At 38.4% G+C, this 20,636-nt stretch overlaps 1 protein-coding gene across 1 annotated transcript; it reads right to left on the reverse strand.

Annotated features, from left to right (window-relative positions):
• Nucleotides 1-1,139: 1,139 nt before the first annotated feature.
• On the reverse strand, nucleotides 1,140-12,207 carry MFSD9 (major facilitator superfamily domain containing 9). Its single transcript, XM_068925176.1, has 6 exons — nucleotides 12,010-12,207; nucleotides 9,056-9,143; nucleotides 7,715-7,758; nucleotides 6,289-6,418; nucleotides 4,757-4,966; nucleotides 1,140-4,213 (listed from the first exon to the last, which is right to left on the reverse strand). The coding sequence occupies exons 1-6, from the start codon at nucleotides 12,190-12,192 to the stop codon at nucleotides 3,420-3,422; spliced, it is 1,449 nt and encodes a 482-aa protein (XP_068781277.1). The 5' UTR covers nucleotides 12,193-12,207; the 3' UTR covers nucleotides 1,140-3,419.
• Between the last annotated feature and the right edge of the window lie 8,429 nt (nucleotides 12,208-20,636).

Below are 20,636 nucleotides of genomic sequence, written 5' to 3' on the forward strand. Positions count from 1 at the left end.
TTTATTTATTGTTCATGTTGTTTGAGACCTGCTATTTACTACAAACTTGATAGAATGGAAAACTTGACAGAAAGGAAAATTCCTATAAAGCACACCTCAAAAGCAGTTATTTGATGGCAATACAGAATTAAAAATAACTAGAAATTTGGTTTCATTTCTCTTTCAAAGTTAACACAGGATATTTTCAAGATACTCTTTTAGAAAAAGCTCTACAAACTTTCGTTTCTACAAGAAAGAAATCTGAGGTCCGCTCACAACTGCTTGATTTTCAAAGCTAAGGCTACAATAAATTCCCTTAAAAGATTCATGATTAGCTCTTTGTGAAGGAGCCTGCAAAATTATAGCAGTGACAGCACAGCTGAGTCTGGGATTTCACAAATCCCAAAGCACCAAGCTATAAATACTTACGCAGTATATTCCACAGCATCCGTAACTGAAGAGAGATTGGCAGTGAGTGATCATACCCACAGAGGTTCCAGTCAGCTAGAATGAGATTTTCTATACAGTTGTGACATTAAGCCTGTTATGGGGGTTGGACAGTGGTATTAAAAAGTGTTTGAAGTAACCAGTAAGTCAATTATAAAGCCACACACTTGTCCTGTTTTGTTTCTGTGTTACCTGCTCACAGATCGACACAGTCTCAGAAAATGAGAACGGTACCGATCTCTACAATGGTGATGTGGTAAGTAAATTCAGAGAAAAGAAAACAAGAAAGGAAACGAAAATATGCAAAAATTGCACATTTAGAAAGTAACTCTTGGAATATTTGCAATATACACCAACATGGAACACAAGTCTTGTATTTGTTTAATCATTTAAAAGCAACATTTAAAGTAGTTATTCCACAAAACGAGTACATATCATACACTACCAGCTGTTTTACAGAAAGAAGTTACTGCATTGTATGTGCAGCCCCTTAAACATGAGCTGACCATAAAGGTCAGAAAAGTAGTCACTCTTAAAAAAAGGAAACTTTCAAAAGGTAAAAAACCCTCCTACAAAACAACCCCCAAAATAAAGTAACAGCAAGCAAGGGAAAGTCTTAATTTGTGCACACTTGCAGGTGGAAACTTTATTTTTTATGAAACTATAGTTTCAGCAGAGAAAACGGTAAAATCACAGTGACAAAATGGCAGAAGTGGAATGTCATTTCATTTTATTGCTATTCTTTAAAAACAATTTTAGTGCAACTTTTTTGTAACTGTAGCTTTACAAGAAGAAATATTTTTACAGCACTTCAGAAATCATTTTGGCTAACAAGTAAAAACTTTTCTTCCGTAACATCAGTTAAAATGTGTTCCTGAGACCACAGGCTTCCACAGGTTTATGAATTCAAATATTTAATTCCATTTTTATTTAAGAGTATATGGAGAACTTTTTCAAAATAACATAATAAAACAAAAATATTTGCTGACTGTGGATAGCATATTTTTCAATTATGCATAAACAAAACCAGTGATGTTTTATATGCAGAAAAGCAATATTCAGGCTGCTGTATAGTTTAGCTTAGATTGAATTTTATGGTGTTTACAGAATTTAGCTTTAATCAGTGCATTGACTCTACAAGGGTAAATGGCATCTGTTACCTAATATAACCAACAAGGATAGTAAAATTTGCTCAATCTTTCATATATATTGAATTAATCTTCAGTCTTCGCCCCCCCCATTTTTCCTTTACTCCTTGCTGTAGTTGCAAAACAGAAGTCACTGTTTCGGGGGAAAGCAGTTTTAGGAAAAAAATATTTATTTTAACTCATGGAAAGGAACAGGATAGGAAATTTATGGAGAATGCTTTGAGGCAACTACCAAGCAAAGCAAGGGCACATAAAATACTCGAAAATTCCACAAATTCATAGGGATAAATGAAACATACACTATAAGAACAGGTAACTCTTTTTCTGTGAGAGCTTTACCCAGCACACACAAAATGAGGCTATCTACTGAAATGACAGCAGTAATAAGACACACACTCATCAGCTCAATATACAAAATTAAAACAACTGGAACTGTTACATCTATTCTCATGATGCTTCCATTGGAATCACTGAGTTTCAGCAAGGACCTTAAATTATATCAGGTGCTCTTGAAAGGGAAAGGAAGAAAACAAAAATAAAAACTGCAAAACATCTATGACTCTCCTGAAAGAGCAACATTATTTGCACATATGTCTTCAGGGAGATAACTACATTGCTTTTACCAAAAAATAACATTCTCCATAGTTGACTTTCTACCTTCATCAAGTAACGCTAGGAAAAGCGTGTGGGACTGACGTTACTAGTGCAAAATATACTTTCTGTGTGTTTCAAATTAAATGACGGTGATGACTGCTGCGTAATATGAGTTTGAACAACAAATAGCAACCAGCCAATGCTACAACTCTCACTGTAGTTCTGTGAGTAATCTTTCTTTGGTGAAGCCATCCGGACAAGTGATGACTGGAACACCAACAAATAAACAAGTATTCTCTTGTCACTAAGACGTCATTTATGCTTCCAAAGACGAAAGAGAACACATTAATCCAAAGCCCCCTTTAAACTACTGCTATTTGCGCCAGCGTACCTTTAACAGTCATCCAGAAAAATTAAGAAGGAAATTCATTTTTAAAATGAAAGTAGAAAAATTGCTCAGGAAATACAAAAAATATTTATGGTAAAGTTGTCAGGAAGTCATAATTAATACAGAAACCACTAGTGCAACTTTCAATAAAGTTTACGTTCTCAGTTTCAGTCTGAAGATCCCATATTACTTTAAAACTTTTTTAGGCCTGCTAATACATGAAGTTAGCACATACTCAACTTCTGTTATCTGGGAAAGAATCAGTAAGGGTCAGATGGCTGCTCTAAAGCACCTAATCATGCTGCACAGTAAGTATTACAGGCAAAGCATGCTTCATGTCATCATATACGGAAATATCCTGTTAATTATGCCACTTTCACAGCAGACCAATGGCTTATTCATAACAGCATAAGAAACAAAGGCTAATGAGTTATATTGCAAAATCTTTCTGTTTAAATAAAAAAAAAATACACCTCTAATTAAATAATAAGAATCAACTTATTCATGTCTGAACTTATCAATGTAAACATTGCTTCAAATGTGAGCTCAAGCAGGACTTTTTCTATTTCGTATCATTTTTTTCCTCCAAAAGGTTAAAAATCCTTAAAAAGCCAAAACCCTCAACACAATATATTAATGTCTCTTTCACAAGGGTTCCAGTGGCACCAGTTCAGAAAGAACTGTACAGAGTAACAACCCTGCAGAAAACATTTTTATGTACTTGCTTCCATGTGAACATATGATGTGCCCTCTTAAAGTGTTCTGTTACTACTGTATGGGTCTGGCAGGTGTAAGCATCACTCCAGGTTCTTGAATTCACTTTCTCTCTCCTTTAAGATATTCCATTCCATCCGAATTTGCAGCTACTGATTTTTTAACTTAACACTTCCATTGCCACAGTATTTTGGTTTGTTCATGTTCATTATCAGAATAGCTACCAGAGCTAGTCCAGCCCCCAGACTTGGAGGGCCACAGGGACTGAACTCCTGAGCAATTCCTGAAAGGAGCGGGGCAACTACACGTCCCACTGATGTCACAGACTGTCCAACACCTAGGAGTGTACCACTGGCCTGATTCCCACCAAAGGTCAATTCAAGATCAATGATACAAGTACGGCCTACAGTAGTCGAAAAAGCTAAGAAAGTGGAAGACAAAATGACTGTCCATATGTTAAGTGCTGATGAATAGAGAAGAATCAGTGTGCAGGTAAGAATGCTGGAATGCAACAAAATCATGTAAGTGTTGTGCCGGTACAGTCTTGTTATTGGCTCAAGCAGACAACCAGCCAGGGCTCCAACAGTATTACTATAGCTTAAGAGATATCCAGTGAACTTGGGTTTCACCCCAAATCTCTCCTCCAAGGCCAGACCAAAATTACTGTAGTACAGCAGTACAGCAACAGACATCAGTAACCGCACTAGAAGTATATCCCATAAATCAGAGCATGCAACGCCTTTAATCCTCTTCAGCACCGTTGCGGTTTGGATCCATGAAGACTGGAGAGGACTACCACTTGTCATAGATCCAACAGTTACCCATTTGAACTGCACATCATGATTTGCTTTTGCTGAGAAATTGTCCGTAACTTTGTTGCTAATGCTGCCACATTCACTACTGCGTTTGTTTTCTTCAGTCCATGGTAACATCCAGACAAGACCTATATGGATAAGGGAATTATTTAATTTCATTCAATTGCATTAATTTTACACATTTCAACATTAGTTTTTTGTTACAGCAATCTTAGCATAGACACAAAAATAAAAGGATTTTAACATTCATTTTACCAAAAAAACCAAACAAAGTCTAGTGTTCTTCACAGTATTAGTTCAATTTTAAATGTGGCAAAAGCAAGGAAGGAGAACACTGAGGCAACATACTCACAACATAAAAACAGATCTAAGAACCATAGCAAAAATTCTGATTTCTAGTTTTCGTATTTGGACTCATACACAAAAAAAATCTGTGTCTGAATGTAAAAAGTGGTATATGCAACATAAAGAAGGAGCATCTGGAAGTTAACAGCTTCAAAATTCCCACCCTTCCACATAGGTTCAAATTCAAAGTGTAGTATCACTTTATAAAACACATATGTCACAGATCATAAAAGACACCAGTGAATTCAAGGTACTACAGATGGTATAAATACCCAAAAGTGCAAAGGAAAGGGACCAGGGATAAAAAAATGTAACATGCAACTTACCAGCATTCAGAATGAAGATAGAAGCACAGATGAAAGCTGCTTGATAAAAGCCACCTTCCAGCTCTGTAAAGTAGCCACCAACCACAGGACCCAGTATGAAGCCCACACTAGAGGCTGCATTGAAGCGTCCTATGACTAGAGGACGGTCTCTCTCAGAAACCAAGTCAGAAAGCAGGGCTTTAGAAATGGAGAGAGTATGCTTGAAAATACCTGCAAAGTAATATATTTAAAAAAAAAAAAAAACATGCTTTGCTCAATCCAGGAGAATTGCAAATGACAGCAGCTGCCTGGGATATCAGTGTTCAAACTCTGTATGATTAGTATTTTAGACTATTCCATAAAACACAAATCATTCAATATTGGAGTTATGCACGAGTATGCGATGGATGAGAAACGCTGAATAAGCTGTATATCGGGCCATGACTTCTCTGGCTATTCAAAGACTTGGACCTCGGCATTAAAACTGACCAGGCATCTTTTGTCAAAGGAGCGCTCCTGCAGCTCTGCTAAAGGAATAAGTAACTATTCTGAGTGCTGGGTCTCGCTAGGAATAAAGTAGTCTCCAAAAAATGGGGTCCTGTGAGTGGGTAGTGGTAGAGTAGGAATGGCTTCTCTGATTACAAACACATCCCTGTGCCAGCTTTGCTGCGTATAGCGACATTTTCAGAATTGCAACATAACAAGTTCATATGAGAGACTGGTGGGTGGCAGAAATGTAAGCGTTCTGCAGGATACTAATTATGCAATCATTTATGTTCCTTCCTGACCAAGGCAATGCTGTCACGGTCTGCTGCCATTAAAATTAAAAAACATTACTCCTACTAACTAATCAATCAAATCATTCATTAGCAAATTTTCTTTAAATTAAGAAACAATAAATAAAACCCCAAAAGAAAGAATAGTTCCGAAATCAAGACCATCGGCCATTTTAGTGCCCTTCAACAGAAGGGTTCACAGTAACAGTAATTCTTATTATATCAGAATACATATAATAACTATTCAACTATTATAAAATTCGGGTATGAACATCAACACAAACTTAGCTTCAGTCATAAAAACATATATGCTTTTGCACAACGTAAATAATATATTGCAGTAGTGACCTAAAGGTTCAACCAAATTTTATATTATCACTTTTAAGTGCGTTCTCAGTATGAGAAAAGCAATAATGCAGACGTTCCATGTTGTATTGCAAATATAGGCCAAGATTTTCAGCCGTGACCAGGTATATTGGATAGCTCTTATGACTAACCTTACAATAGCCTCTTTCAAGCAACTGCTGTATTCACATTTTTATGTAATTCAACTATTTAAGGTAGCATAAAAGTTATGACAATTTGAGTATACATTTCAAACTATTTTCAGAAAAAACATAAGAAGGTTTAATTTGCAGACACTTTTCCATTATTGGGGTTCAGCTGGTACCACTGAATGATCTGTTTACCTATCCACATGCCACAAATTTCTCCAATAGTAATTCTCACGCTGAGGCTACAGGGAATTTAAGCCCCAAAATACCAAGTCTTACTCACCTACAGGGACTCTAGAAAAAGCAAACAGGAACACAGTCGTGGATGTTCCAAGAAGAAAGTAACCCAGTGCACTGAGAAGAATGCAAGCAAGCAAGGAGTACCGTCTTCCTACTACATCACTCCAGCAGCCCTTGACAAAGCAGGAGATTAGAGCTTTTTATAACATTTAACTATCTACTGTGAACAATCTGTACATCTAAACTAGATTGAGAAAAAAGATCATCAAAGGGCTGTCAATTAAAACTTTATGAGTTTATCAGGTACCTTTCCTAAGGGCTCACAGTCTGGAAATGAAGAGTGGAGTTCTGTCCTGCAGGCAGTACACCTGCTGAAACTATGATTCTATTTAACGTCATGCACAGGCAAAACTTTATTTAATTTCTCCCTTTTAAAAATATAATGCTGTGATAAACACCATGAAATATTATTAGTAGTGGCCCAATGAAAGCGTTATCACAACCATACACAAATATTATTTCTTTGCAACAATGGCTGCTGCGTACAAGACACTTGTTAAGCATCCCAAAAGGAAGAGTCTTAGCTATAAGAAGTTTGTCGTCTGAGAGCAGACAAGTAGGAAGTAGTTATAAGAAGTGCCAATAGTAAATTTGCATGCAACATATTTATAAATCAGCTGAATTTACTGTAGGAAATACAGAGGAAGTAGGTTTCTTAAGAAAGTAGGCAACGGTTTTGCAGTTCAAAGAAAATGTCACAAGGCTTATAAAAGCAAATTATCTCAGGTGATCTGCACAACAAACCCTCATTCTTTTGGGGAGATGCTCAAAATCTGTTTTATTGAGAGCTAAGATGTACCCGGGTTAACTTAAAGGTGCTCCTGGCTAAAATACAGACATTTAAGATATTCATCAGTAAAAATTCAGGAATTTGACCTTGATGTTCTGTCTTTGCACTCTTGCTTAGATTAGGAGGTAAAAAAGCTAATAGAAAATAAAACCAAACAAATTTGGAAAACATGTTGCACGAAGTAAGGCCATACAGCAACTTACAAGTCATGAAGCAGGGAAAGTAAACTCCAGATAACAGGCTTATGAAGAACTGATTGGTGAGACTACTTTTTGGACAGGCTACTGTGTTGAAGAGAACTGCTTTAATAGCAACAATGTTAAAGAGAATCCTGTGTGACTGGGATGTGCTCAGTAACCTATAGCCAATTCCACACCTGGATTCTGTTTTTTTTTGTCTAAAGACTGTGCTTATTCAGTAATAATGTGAATGATCTGACTGTTCCCATAACTGAAACAAAGTTCCAGGCAGAATAAAAACTGTGTCCTCCAATCAAAAAGGCTTGTATAAACACTAAGAACACTTTCAAATTTTCAAGATAACAGTACAACCTCATTATTTTTTTCCATACAATCTACAGAAACATCAACATAATTATAAATGCAGTTTTAAAACTCACCACAAATGTGCTTGAGAAGAGCTGCATTACACCATAGAGAGAGCCTAAAATAAACACGTAACATACGTACAGTAAGAATTAAGCATGAATTGCTTATGTAAATTGCACACAATTTTACATGAGGAAACGAGATAAATTTTGGGAATAATTTAGTAAAAGAATAGGAAGAAGAAGCAGGACAAAAAAGGGGTGGAATTCGGCACACAATTGCAGAAATAGTTTCAGGCACGAAAAAGAAGAGAAACAACTGCAGATCAAACTTGTAGATGTAACGTAAAAGAATGTTGCTTTGCATGGCATATTAAGTGAAAAAGATCCTGGCATCTACAATTACTCTGTCAGAATCAAGAGATAATTTCATTACTGGGAGGCACTAATTACTTTTCTATTACAAGGCATCACAGAAGCCCTGAAGAAACCAGAGGCCCTTTTCTTTCATTCTGGAGACTAAGAGTTTAACAGCAGTTAGTGACAGAAGAGAAACAGAAACGAGAAGCACAGAGAAACATCTGCCAGCCTCTTTCATTCATGAGAATATACCTTAAAACTCAGGTCCTTTTAAAGTTTAAATCAAAGTAGAGTGTTGAAATGAAAACGTATTTTTGATGAAATGCTGCTTAAAATAACAGTCTGTTAGCTCAGAGCAGAACTAGAACTATTTCATGAAAAGTGCTAGATTTCATCCAAAATGAAAAAGCAGGGTAATAAAAAACGGAACAGGGCCTAAGCCAACCACACATAGCTATAAAAATACCATACTTCTTTCACTAAGAACCATAAACTATACTGTGAGATATAAATGAGCACCTTAGAATCATAGAGCTCCATTTTACCACTTCACACTGTAAGTCAAAATCCCAAGCCTTCAGAATTTACTTGTAAAAACCCCTTAAAGATGGTGAAGCTGCAAAAAATTTAATCAAACTGGGAGCAATCAAGAGCATTAGAAAGCTGGGGAGAAACAGCTGCAGAAGTACTGTTTGCAAAGTCAGTAAATAACAATAAAACTAAAGGCAACACTTTTAGCTTCCAAAGTTGCTAAGCTGTGAGTTCTTGGATGCCAGGAAAGCATCTCTAACAGTATCACTACACGCCTTTTTTTTTTTTCTTCAAAATTTCCCAGGCATCTAATTTTGGCTGCTATCAGGCTGCAAGGTAAGACAGAGTTTTGGGTCTAAAAACGGCATGGTTGTTCCTATGTTTTTACTTTAACTTTGTCATTACTTTTTATTACGCTACTTACAAGGTAGATTTACGTTACAATAATCTGATTTGCAGTAAGGCACGTTCCAGTTTGCTTTATCTTACTCTTTGGCAATCAAAATAAGTATTGCAACTCACCTATTATTCCAGCAACAGTAGGACTTGCTCCTAAAGATTTGATATGAAGGTTCAGTAACGGAACAACCATGCTCACACCAAATAAATCCTGAAAAGGAGACAAAACAAGTTTCAGTAACTGATCACATTAACACAGATATTAGACCAGTCAGGCTTCCACTATTTAAAGATTTTTAAGTGATTTCCATATCAATACAGGATGAAAAAAAAAAAAAAGTTGTGTGCGGTCATGATGTGGTACATTCTACAATATACCTCTCATGTATAAAACTACAAAACACATAAGCTGAAAAAAAAAGCAAAAGAATCAGTTGTTTGGCATAGGAGTGAAAGCTATAAAAACACCAGTCCTCTTTCCTCCTCCAGATATATTTATCCTGAAGCTATATATTTAAAGATTAAGTACACGTTTAATATATTTTAAAGTTTACCTTTTTAAAAAGAAAAATACTTGGTGCTAGTATTTTTAATTTGAAGTGATCTGTTACTTCAATCACCTAAAAATATTTTTTTTTATTTGTGCAAAGAAAGTCTGGAAAATCTACAGTATGTACCTCTTTCACTTTCAAAGTGCAGCTTATGAGTCGAAGCTTTTTTCCCGATTGCGGATGAGTGCGCAAGATGTATCTAAACCTACCGAAAGACCAGTTTTGTCTATAATTTAAGAAATGCAATGAAAAGACAGAAACGGAGGGGAAAAAAATTACAGTAAAGTGAAAAAACTTTTGGAGAAGTATAGCAGGACGGCAACAGAGATTGCCCAACCCAAACAATACAACAATCTCCTGTTCAGTCCTTCTGACTTTTTAATCTTTTGTTGAGCTAGCCACATTGACCCAGTAGTTTTTTTTCACTATACAATGCTGCTGACATATGAGTCCTACACCACAGCAGAATTTTTAGAAGAGGGCTCTTGAAGTAAGATCACCCTTATCAGTGATTGCTGCAGCTGAACTAGACTAGCAGTTCATAGGATGCCCAAAGCTAGAGTAACTGCAACGATGCATATCACTAAGTAAATTCTTACAGTCTGTCATTAAGTATCTTACGATGGCTGAAACTGAGACTTGCAAGGTTAGAACCATTACTAAATACACTACCATGAGTGAAGAACCCCCGTAACCTATAAACATCTAGTTTATAGGTTACATAATCTCTGGATTCAATAAACTATTGTCCAGATTTGCATGTAAAATCACGACTAAGAGAATAATTCAGGTTGGAAGGGATTTCAGGAGTTTTCTACTCCAACTTCCTGCTCAAAGCAGGGTCAGCTCTGACGTCAAACCTGACTGCTCAGGGCTTTATCCCGTTGGATCTCGAACATCCTCCAAGGATGGAGGCTGCATGACCTCCCTGACCCATGAGTGCTGAGTAAAGGAGGACAAGCACTTCCCCGTTCATATAGCCCAGCATGCTGTTGGCACACTCCTGGCTTATGTTCAGCATGCTGTCCATCAAGATCCCCAGGGACTTTCAGTAGAGCTGCTCTCCAGCCAGGTAGTCTCCAGTTTGTACATCAGTAGAGGGCTCTTCCTTCTCAAGCACAGGACTTTGCATTTGTCCTTGCTGAACTTCATAAGGCTTTCAACAATCCATTCCTACAGTCTCTCTGGATCCCCCTGGATGGCAACCCTGCCCTTGAGCACACCAGCTGCATCCCACACTTTGTGACCTGCAAACCTGAAGACAGTGTAGTCTGCCACCTCCTCCATGTCTTGATAAAGACAATAAAGAGGACAGGTCCCAGCATACACCTCAGTAGTACTCCACTTGTCACAGACATGCCACCTGTCAGCCACTATTCTCAGTCATTTCTCATTTCACTTATTTCTGATGTCAAATGATAACTGTGCTACATTTGCTTAGTCACAGCAAGCTTGCATAACAGGCAACAGCTCTTTATTATGATCTTTCACCATACTGTGTGCTCTTAAAAACAGCACTCGCTCCTCAGTTGACTTCAGTGCATACTCTATACGCCATGTCAGGGAGATATTACACAATTTTAGATCTACAGTTGTAAAAAGACATAAGCAACAAACTGTATTCTAATGCATCTTTTCCTAGCGTATTAGCTTAAGGACTGAAACCAACTAGATTGTTCCTACTACCCAACCTAAAGGTAAGTAGCAAAACAAAGCTACGCTTCACAGTGCAAACTTATATTCACTTTCTAAAGTATTCTGAGTTTAATTTTAAATGAACAGAATACCCTTTCTGAGGCTCATAAAGCCAGGACAGAATGCAGAACTATTTTTATTTAAAGATTATATACTATGTTCTTTCAATTAGACTTTTTTAGGAAGAGTACAGATGTTATCTGAGTGCATGCTAAGCACCTGAATTTCAAGGAAACAGAGAACAGCTCTCTGAAAAATATAAGATCAAGCTTATTTTTAAGTTTAAGGCCCTATGCTACCCTACCTTATTCACAGGATAAAAGTTATACCTTTGTAACAGACTGCATAACTGCCTGTTTGCATTTAAAAAGAAAAAAAAAAGACATATATACAACCACTATGAAACACTATGTCAACACACATCCAAACAGCAAAAATATTTAAAATGATATATCTTAAAACACAGTAGTTCATTTGGAGAGCAATGGGGAAACCCGCTACATCCTCAGGCCCGACTCCAGGGCTGGTCGTTTGGGACAGCTGGCAGTAACGGAAGAAGAAGGACAGAACAGAGTGGTTTTTCTGCCTCATCTCAGGCTTTGGGGCACTTCCTGGCTCCTGATGACTCTGAGGGAACCTATACGGCTTCCGCCCGTCCCGCACCGCCGAGGGGCAGGCGGCGGGGCCGTTACGCCGCCGCCGCCGCCGCCGCCGCCTCAGGCACGGCCCCTCCAACGGCCCCCCCCAACGGCCGCCGCGCGCGCCCGCCCCGCCGCCCGAGGCCCGGCCGGGGCTGCGGCAGCCCGCCCGCCCTCCCCGCGCGGCGCTCACCAAGAAGCCCACGGCGTAAAGGCACCGCACGAAGCGGCCAGACGCCGCCGGGCTCCCCGCAGCTGCGCGGCCCTCATCCTCCATGCGGCGCCGGCGAGGGGCAGGCCCGGCCCGGCCCGGCTCCCGCGGGCAGGGCGGCAGCCGAGCTGAGCATGCGCAGTGCCGCCGGCGCGGCGGGGACATGGCGGCGGCGGCGGGCCGAGGGTCGTGGAGGCCGTGGCGCAGGGAGAGGCTGAGCCTCCTTCCGCCGGCCCTAGAAGCAGAGGGAGTGGTGAAAATCTCATAAATCCTGGCGTTTTATTTATGTTAAGGAGTATATTTGTGTGGTGTGTGTTTCCTCTCTTTAAGGTGAGGAGAGAAAAAAAAAAAGTCTCTTCACGTTTTAGATATGAAGCCAAAAATGCGCTAGGGAGCATGGTGACAGAGCCTGCGTGCCGCCCCTCTGCTCCTTGTAGAGAAAAGACCTTTAAAACTATTAACTATCTGAATCTGCCTCCTTCATGGGGAAGCTGTCATGTCCTGCTGTTCTTGGTTTCTGAAAGCGCCCCGGTTGGCCCTATGACTCATAGGGCGTATATGGCTAAGTGCATTTGCTTGATCAAGTGTTTATGATGCTGAAGTGTGTTTCTGTTTTTGCTACATATAAACTGGTTGGTGACGTTGTTGATCCAAGGAAGAAGTGCGTTGCGGTTTCATCTGAGCCTTTGCATTTTTTTGTGTTGCATTTTTATTAATATTTGGGCTACCTAGAATTGAATTCTGGATCACTGTTACTGCATAAGGTATTTGTGTCCAAAGAAATGTAACAACATTTATAAATTTCAGAGATGCATAGGTAAAAGGACATACTACACACAAAATACTGTTATATTGTAACCAGAGGAGATCTGTTTATATAGCTGCTTGGCCAGAGATGAACTAAAAGACATTTTAAAATGTTTTAAAGGCATTAAAAAAAAAAAAGGCAAGAAGAGAACTGATCTACAGAATAAGAGATGCTTTTTTAAAAAATACTAGTAAGAAGAAGCTTTTTAAAAACAAAATTGATTTTTAAATTTAAAACTGGCCACTGCTCAGCTGAAAATGAGCCAGGATACCTTAAAAGAATTGTACTTCGAGCTGCGGCTATACTCAGTGAACTCCTTTGACCCATTGATAGCTTCCAGAATTCACTCAAAACAAGCTACTGAGACTTTGCTCACCTAAATCTTCTCTAGTGACATTAGCGTATATGCTAATGGCAGAAGGGCTTTTCTGATCTCCCCTTGCTTGACTGGTAAATTTATACTTGTATCCCAGTTAACACCAGTTGATAAAGTTTAACAAGGTAAGTTATTGATTGGTTAATAGAGTATCTTCAGCTCTGTCTTCATGTTTTCAGAAGAAATAATATTGCAGGGTTGAGAGTCTTCAGCAGAATTAGGTCACAAAACAGAAGGGGATGTGGTTTTCCTCTTGGTCAAGAAGAGTTAAGCTCCTAAAAAAAAAAAAAAAAAAAAAAAAAAAAAAAAGAAGGCACTGGAGAACAGGACAGATTCCTGGATACATAGTTTCTTTATGAGACACTAAGGCAAAGGATAACCTGAATATGCATTGGGAAAAAGATGTTATTTTAGTCTCCAAAATAATTCAGTTTTTTAATATCTTGATAGATGCAATATTTTATAGTTGGCTTAACCAATATATCGCCTTAATTTAATTCTCTGAGGCTATCCGTTTAGTTTTAACAAGTCCTCTTGAAATAAAGCTATTTTTGAGATTTTGGGAATAACGCTAACGGGGACCACAATTACATACAGTAGCTCCAAAATGGAACAAAAATAGAAGACACCAAAATGTTAGACTCTCATGTGAATTGACACTACCTTGTCCATCTGCCTATACTGTACTAATTTTAACCCAGGTCATTTTATTTCTGAGAGAAGAAACAGACTTACCAGGGAAAACTATTAAGGAAGTGGAGGATTAAAAGATGATGCAACGGTTTAGCTTCTGTTCTTGGAGCTGAACACAGATTGACTCTTGTGCTAGCCCAATTGAAACTTTTGAGACTCTATGCAAATGTTGAAGTCTCCACTATAAGTCTCTGAAACCAGACTTTGCAATTCTCCATTCTCCTCAGATTTTGAAGATCCAAACGATCAAATCTAATGGAGACAAAAATACTGTAGGCAGCGTTGAATTCTGTGACAATGAGAACTGTTTCTTACTTCTATTATTTCCAGCTATCCCCGTGCGGAATAGCTTGTAAAGTAGATGGTAACAAAACGTTTCAGTGTTCCAATAACACTTTCAATGCAAGTTGTTCATGGAAGAAAAAATAGTTAGAAAATATATACATTTCTGTTTATTTAACAGTTTGTTTAAGTGTTTTTGTACTGGTAAATTTGAATAGCTTGTTAAAAATTTGCACATACTACATTTTTACTTCTGCATAATGTTTAAGAAAAAGGCATTAGTATATAGTGACATGGCAAATATCTGTCGGTTTTGAACTGAAGGCTTCCTCAGAGGATCCCAGTCATGCTTTCCAATTGCAATTACAAAATTTAAGATTGAGGTTCCCAAATAAAGTAATGGAATGACTGATAAGGCACTTAACTAACAAAGAATTAAAGGTATGAAATATAATTAAGGCCATTTATCACAGCCTTAAGGAAGATAGAACTGGACTAATTTGGTATCTTTTTACGTGGTTGATTACAATGATACTGTCAATATGATATTTTTGCATTACTGTAAGATATTTGACTTGTTACTGGGTGATTATTTGCTTAAAACAGTAGACCAATGCAAACTCAGCAATGGCAAACATCAGAACTGTTTAATTGGCAGGTCTGCAGACTATAATGGTGAATGGAGAATCTTTGAAGGGGGGCATGCCTTTGAAGAGGGGGTGGTCCTCTAGGGGTCATTTCTTACCCTCTTCCATGACCTGGAATAAGAGAGAGAATCCAAATTATTAATATTGTGGATAACACATGGGCCAGGAAAATTGTACAGACCACTGATACACAGCAATCTGCATCACCGGAGCACTCAGCTTGCGTGATATTTTAGTGTTCTGAATGTAAAAACACAGAAGCAAAGCATGAAGGCCATACTTAGGGGACGCATATCTCTGTCGTGGCAGTCAGTGACTATGACATGAACTCTTCATGATAATAGTAGATAATCAGCTGAGCATCAGTTTCTGCTACTTTGTGGCCAAAAAGCCTAACTCTTGTCTTTCACTAATAAAGTTTTCTACTTTTCTACTTGAGGTTTCTCTATTTATTATTTCTGTATCAATTATTTGATGTGCAACATTATGTTTAGTTCTGGTGTCATAATTTCAGGACAATATTGAATACATGGAGAGGGTTCAGAAAAGAGCCTTTACAGACAGGAAGAACGTTTCTCACAGTGTCAGATTGCCAAAGATGGGAGAGTCCTCTGGCTTGCCTAGTATACTGTTCTTGTCTTAAACTATGAACGAGAGGAGAAGTAGTCCAAGGAGACTCTGTTTGAGGTTCAGTTTGCTAATGAAGAGAAGGGGTGAGGATCTGCCACCCTTTACTAAAAACACGTCCTGTGGGAAATGCTTGATGTCACCTGCCAAGGAAGGGTGGGAAGCATCCTGCCTTTACTGTAGCTGTGTGTGCTCTAAGCCATGACAAAATGAAAGCCCAGATAGAAGGCGTCTTCTGAAGTGTAACAAAGTTTTGAGAAAAGATCCTTTCATTTCTTCAACAAGGGAGAAAATTTTCAACCTTATAAATCCTCAAATAAAGTTCCTACAGTCATTTTTTAAGACAGATCTAAGACAACTACAGCAATTTATTGCAGTAAATGGAATATATTTTTAGATTTCTGCATTACAAATAGTCAAGGTCAAGACCCCCAAATGTACCATTTGTCATCAAATTTAACAAATCTAACAATGACTTATTTCATTCTGGTTTACAGCTTCAGATCATTAGGGTAACATTTAACAGTCATTTCAACTTTTCATATACAAATTGAGCCCAATAGAGGAAGTTACAATCCACTGGTCCAGAACATTTTAAGAGGTACTGTAAATGAACTCGAGTTTGGAAACTGCTGATAATAATAAGGACGTTTAAAGTGTAATCTCTGTGAAAAGATCTGCAGATTTAAGGAATGTGGAAAGTAGCCTTTTAATTGACTCCGCCCTCAAAGCTGTAAATGCTGGTGGGCATGACGGAGTGACTTAGAAAGCATTTTTTAAAATCTAGATAAAGCAAGGAACTGTTTCAGGCATTTGGCCTAGTTCTCCCCTTGCTGAGTTTTCTGTAGGAACATAACTAGGGCTGCATTGATTTCTGTGTTTCTTCCAATTAATGTTTAACAGAATAAATAAAATTTTCAGGAATGGTTTGGATATTATTGATCCTGCTGTGGAGCAGAGGGTGGCCTAGATGACTCCAGTCAACTTCCTATCATACTACAATACCTTTATTTCATCCACCAGCCTATGGGTTTTTGTTTGTTTGTTGTTTTTTGTTTTTTTTTTTTTAATCTCAGGAATTCTGCAGAAGTTGGAAGTGCACAGATGGGACTGAAGCCTAGGTCCCCAGAAAGATGGCTTCCTGAATAAAATCCTAAAATATGTGCCAAAAATGTCTCTGCAATAGGTGGGAGGAGTTAACTGCTTGAGAGTAAGGTTCATGACAGCTTTCTGCTGTGTAGGGAGCCACGTAAGACAGCTAGGAAAGATAGGTAGGAAATGCTGAAGTAAGGCACAAATCTTTATATCTGACCTTTTCTGGAGTGGAGGTGCGTAGTTCTGTTTCCATGGGAAACTGCCCAGAACACCTCCTAAAATTAGGCAAGTTATTTATTTCTATGAAAAATGTAGGCAAGGGTGAGTCATTCCTTTAAAATACCACAGGAAATAGCAATGGTATTGGCCCTGCTTTTCTTCAACTGTAGTAAAAGTTTAGAGTACTCCCCAAGCATATGGGGAAGCCAAGGTCACATTCTTGCACATGTGGACAGTTCCAGCTATATCACCAATCTTGCAGGGACATGGATTCACCACAGTGAGAATCTGTAGTAATACTCAATTAGAAATGTCCTGCTTTACACTGTTGTTTACCTGTTTTATCCAATGTTGATTTAATGTGAAATATATTGCAAAATGGAATACAGGAAAACCTGACCTGCTCATAGTCATACTAACATTTTCTTTTCCTTCCCCTGGCTGAATATATCTGTGATTCTTTGTACAGGGTGTGACTGTCCTGAGCATGGAAAGGGGATGTCACAGGGTCCAAACAGGATATACTCCCTATGGTTGTGTTCATGTGGGTCGCTGTGAGTCTATGCCATATTTCTGCAGGTGCATCTTGCAACAGATAGTGCTAATAGAAATGGGAGGGAGAGGCTGTAGCTTTCTTTTAGCTCCCACACAGTAAAGAATCAGTGTGTATGATACAATCTCTGGGTACATATAAATCTGCAAATGTAATCGTTCATGAAGGAGATTGTTCTTGTTCATGTATTAGAGTCCCTGCTGAAGCTGTAGCTGGGTATAGACTTCTTCTGTCCTTGGATAAGTAGTGTAATTATCATCTCTTCGTGAGCTATACTAAACACAAGCATAGCAGTGCTGAGGAATGAATGACTCAGTGATACTGTATTCAGAGTGGTGTGATTTCATCCGTGTGTAGAGGATTTGTACTTTCTTTTGTGACCTGATTTACTATAGTATTTCTTAAGCTTGAAGTGGTCATATCTCTACAGGAATCAGACAGACTAGTTATCCTAGGCCCCCGTTGTGGTCAATGGAAAGAAAAAAAAAAAAAGAATTATACTTTTAGGGCATGATTCATGTTGAAGTAGTCATCCAAAAATAGGTCAAATGGACTGTGTCCTAAAAGTGCCTATATGATTGTAAAGGAAACCTGAGGTGACCAGCTTCATTGGGGACAGCTACAGTGCAGCTGTCTACAGTTAAGTAAGATGATTTCCAGCCAAAGATTTAGTGGATAAGGTGTACTTTGTATGTCTGCCCAGCTCACTGCAGACAATTGATCTTGTAGGTGTAATGGATAACGTACTGCCCGGCTGGGGAGGATGGACAGGATGAGGATCTGAATCACTGGGTGAGATATTCCATAACTATTCAAAAAAAAAAGTGTATATATATATATATACATATATATATATATATATATATATTTTTTTTTTTTTTTTTTCAGAAATGAGTAATGAGGTCTCAGAAGAACTCAGCTCTGAGGCAGCTGCTGAAATTGCTTCTTGGTATATATACTTCTTGGGACATACAGCCAGTTCTAAAAGGCTGTTTTTAGATCATGGACGTATCTGCCAGCACAGATAAGGAGTTGCCTGCCAATTCAAAACATACACACACGACATTTACTCAATCACACACGAACATAAACAAGCAAATAAACAGCTTTCCCCTCCCATAAACTAATCAAGCTATTTTTTCTTCAGATGGAAAAGGAAGAAAGAAACAGTCTGCTATTGTTTTTTTTTTCTTTCTGATTTTAAATACAAAGAGGGGCTCAGATACTATATTGATGCTGAAGCCATTTAAGTATATAAATAAACAGAAATATGCAGATTTAGGAGTTAGTTTAGCCCTATCTGGAAACGAAAAATAAATGCAAATAAAATTGTAAAACTTTTGGCAGCTTTGTTAAATGAGATTGGAATCCATCCATTTTATGAGGGCCTTCAATTTTCACACTGTGAATCAACAAAATCAATTAATGAATGCTGAGCATAATTGGCCAAATTGATTGTATGTTAAAACTCATTCAATTCAGTGTTGTCATTATGGTAGGGATAAATTTGGCTCAGTAGCTTTGATTTTAAAATGCTAGTCTTTCTATAGAAACTTATGAGTTTTGGATAGGATTCAGCAGCTGACCTTGTTTAAGATCCGGTATCATGATTGTTTTGGTTTGATAAGCCCCGCCTTATTTTTGTTGCTTTGAAAAATTCTCTCTTCTATTGAGAGACCTTCAGAATTTAATTTAATTGAAGAAAAAGTGCCCTGAGACTTTCCATGAGTATTCAAGTAGTGGATAATGTGAATTTTTATGATAACATAACAAGTCTTAATATGGCTTCTGATTCATTCCTGACATAGTCAGGCATAATACTGGAGATGTTAGAGCATTTGGAAGATAGTGCTGCCAGAGAATGTACCATTAATATAAAAGAATAATTAAATTAGATCCTCTCAGGATGAACTTTCTAAACTGAGACCAGAAGGCTGCGTGTACAGTCTATTAAAAATAAATGCTCGTACTGCCTAGTCAGTGATTTAGCTGTCATTTGAATTCAGTGAAACTCTCCATACAAACTGATTTCTGTGGAAGTACTTAATGAGAGCAAGTTACTCTCATGCGGAAATGGGTTCAAGGAGTCATAGATGTATTTCCTTTTGTCTGCTTCTGGAGCCACCTGTAGGCAGGCAGGTGCAATAAGAAGAACTAACCATTATATTTCATCTATTATTTGTAGTTCAACAGCTGAGCCAGGAGGCTTCAGTTCTCTTTTCAGTTCTGGTGTAGTGTTCTTTGTGTGCCGCAGTTTCCTTAGTTAAAGGTACGAATAACAAGGCATAACAATCTTCGAAAAGGTCTTTGAGATTTGTAGATGAAAGCATGTGAATGAGAAGAAATCTTCAGCTGCAGGAGATGACTGTAAGGCAACTGAATCCCTCGGACCAGGCTTGATTCAGTCAATCTCACACAGGCTTCTAGTGCCACTTCAGGTGGTAAAGGGTGCCTGAGATCCCTGTGTGGGGCTGGCAAATATGGTTATACCTGTGCGAGAAACAGGCTCTTCTGGAGTGGCAGCTGAAAACTGGTGGGATGCCCTGGTAACTAGATGGAGCTATGGTTCTGGGTGTGAGGAACTGAACTGAGCCCTGTGTGTCTTTATTTAGGTTGTGCTGAACATCTCTTCAGGCTCTGCTGACTGTATTGACTAAATCTCTATTGATGATAACGGAAAGACACGGAGACATCTAGCTCATATGAAGTTGTGTAAATTTAGGCATGTTGGTGCTGAACTGAATTCTACCCCTCCCACCCCCGCTATTTTAGTCCAACACGTTATTCTAACTGGAAGGTATTCCCTTTCTAAAATAGGGTATATTTTCTTTTATAACAACAGCAAATATGGCATTAGCCAGATCATGCAGTATTATAAAAACACTTAGGACACAGCTCTGGTTGATCTCTGGAAATGAGGAGAGGTGGTAGAAACAGTCTTTTCTGTCACATTCCCTGAGCGCACCACTGTCCAAACCAAGACACTGACAGTAGAAATTCCCATATCTGAAGAGCAAAGTCTGTAACAATAACAATTTGTAACAGATCTCTTCTGGAGTAAACTGGCTTCATCTTTGTCTTGGCTTCAGCGCTTCCCAGCATGGGAAATCAGTGGAGTTATTATTTGCTCCAGTGATAATACTAGTGGAATCTTGCTGGGTAAGGACTACAGGATCTGGTACATAATATCAGCTCAATAAATCTCTACAGGAGCATGCCCTGTAATCCACTAGATATGTTAGGGAAGACCTGCCTGGCATGAAAAGAAGTTGTTGGAACAGCCTTTTTCTTGGGAAGAGGGGCTGCAGC

This window comes from Struthio camelus, chromosome 1, assembly GCF_040807025.1.
Source record: "Struthio camelus isolate bStrCam1 chromosome 1, bStrCam1.hap1, whole genome shotgun sequence".
In the NCBI taxonomy this organism is placed as follows: Eukaryota; Metazoa; Chordata; class Aves; order Struthioniformes; family Struthionidae; genus Struthio; species Struthio camelus.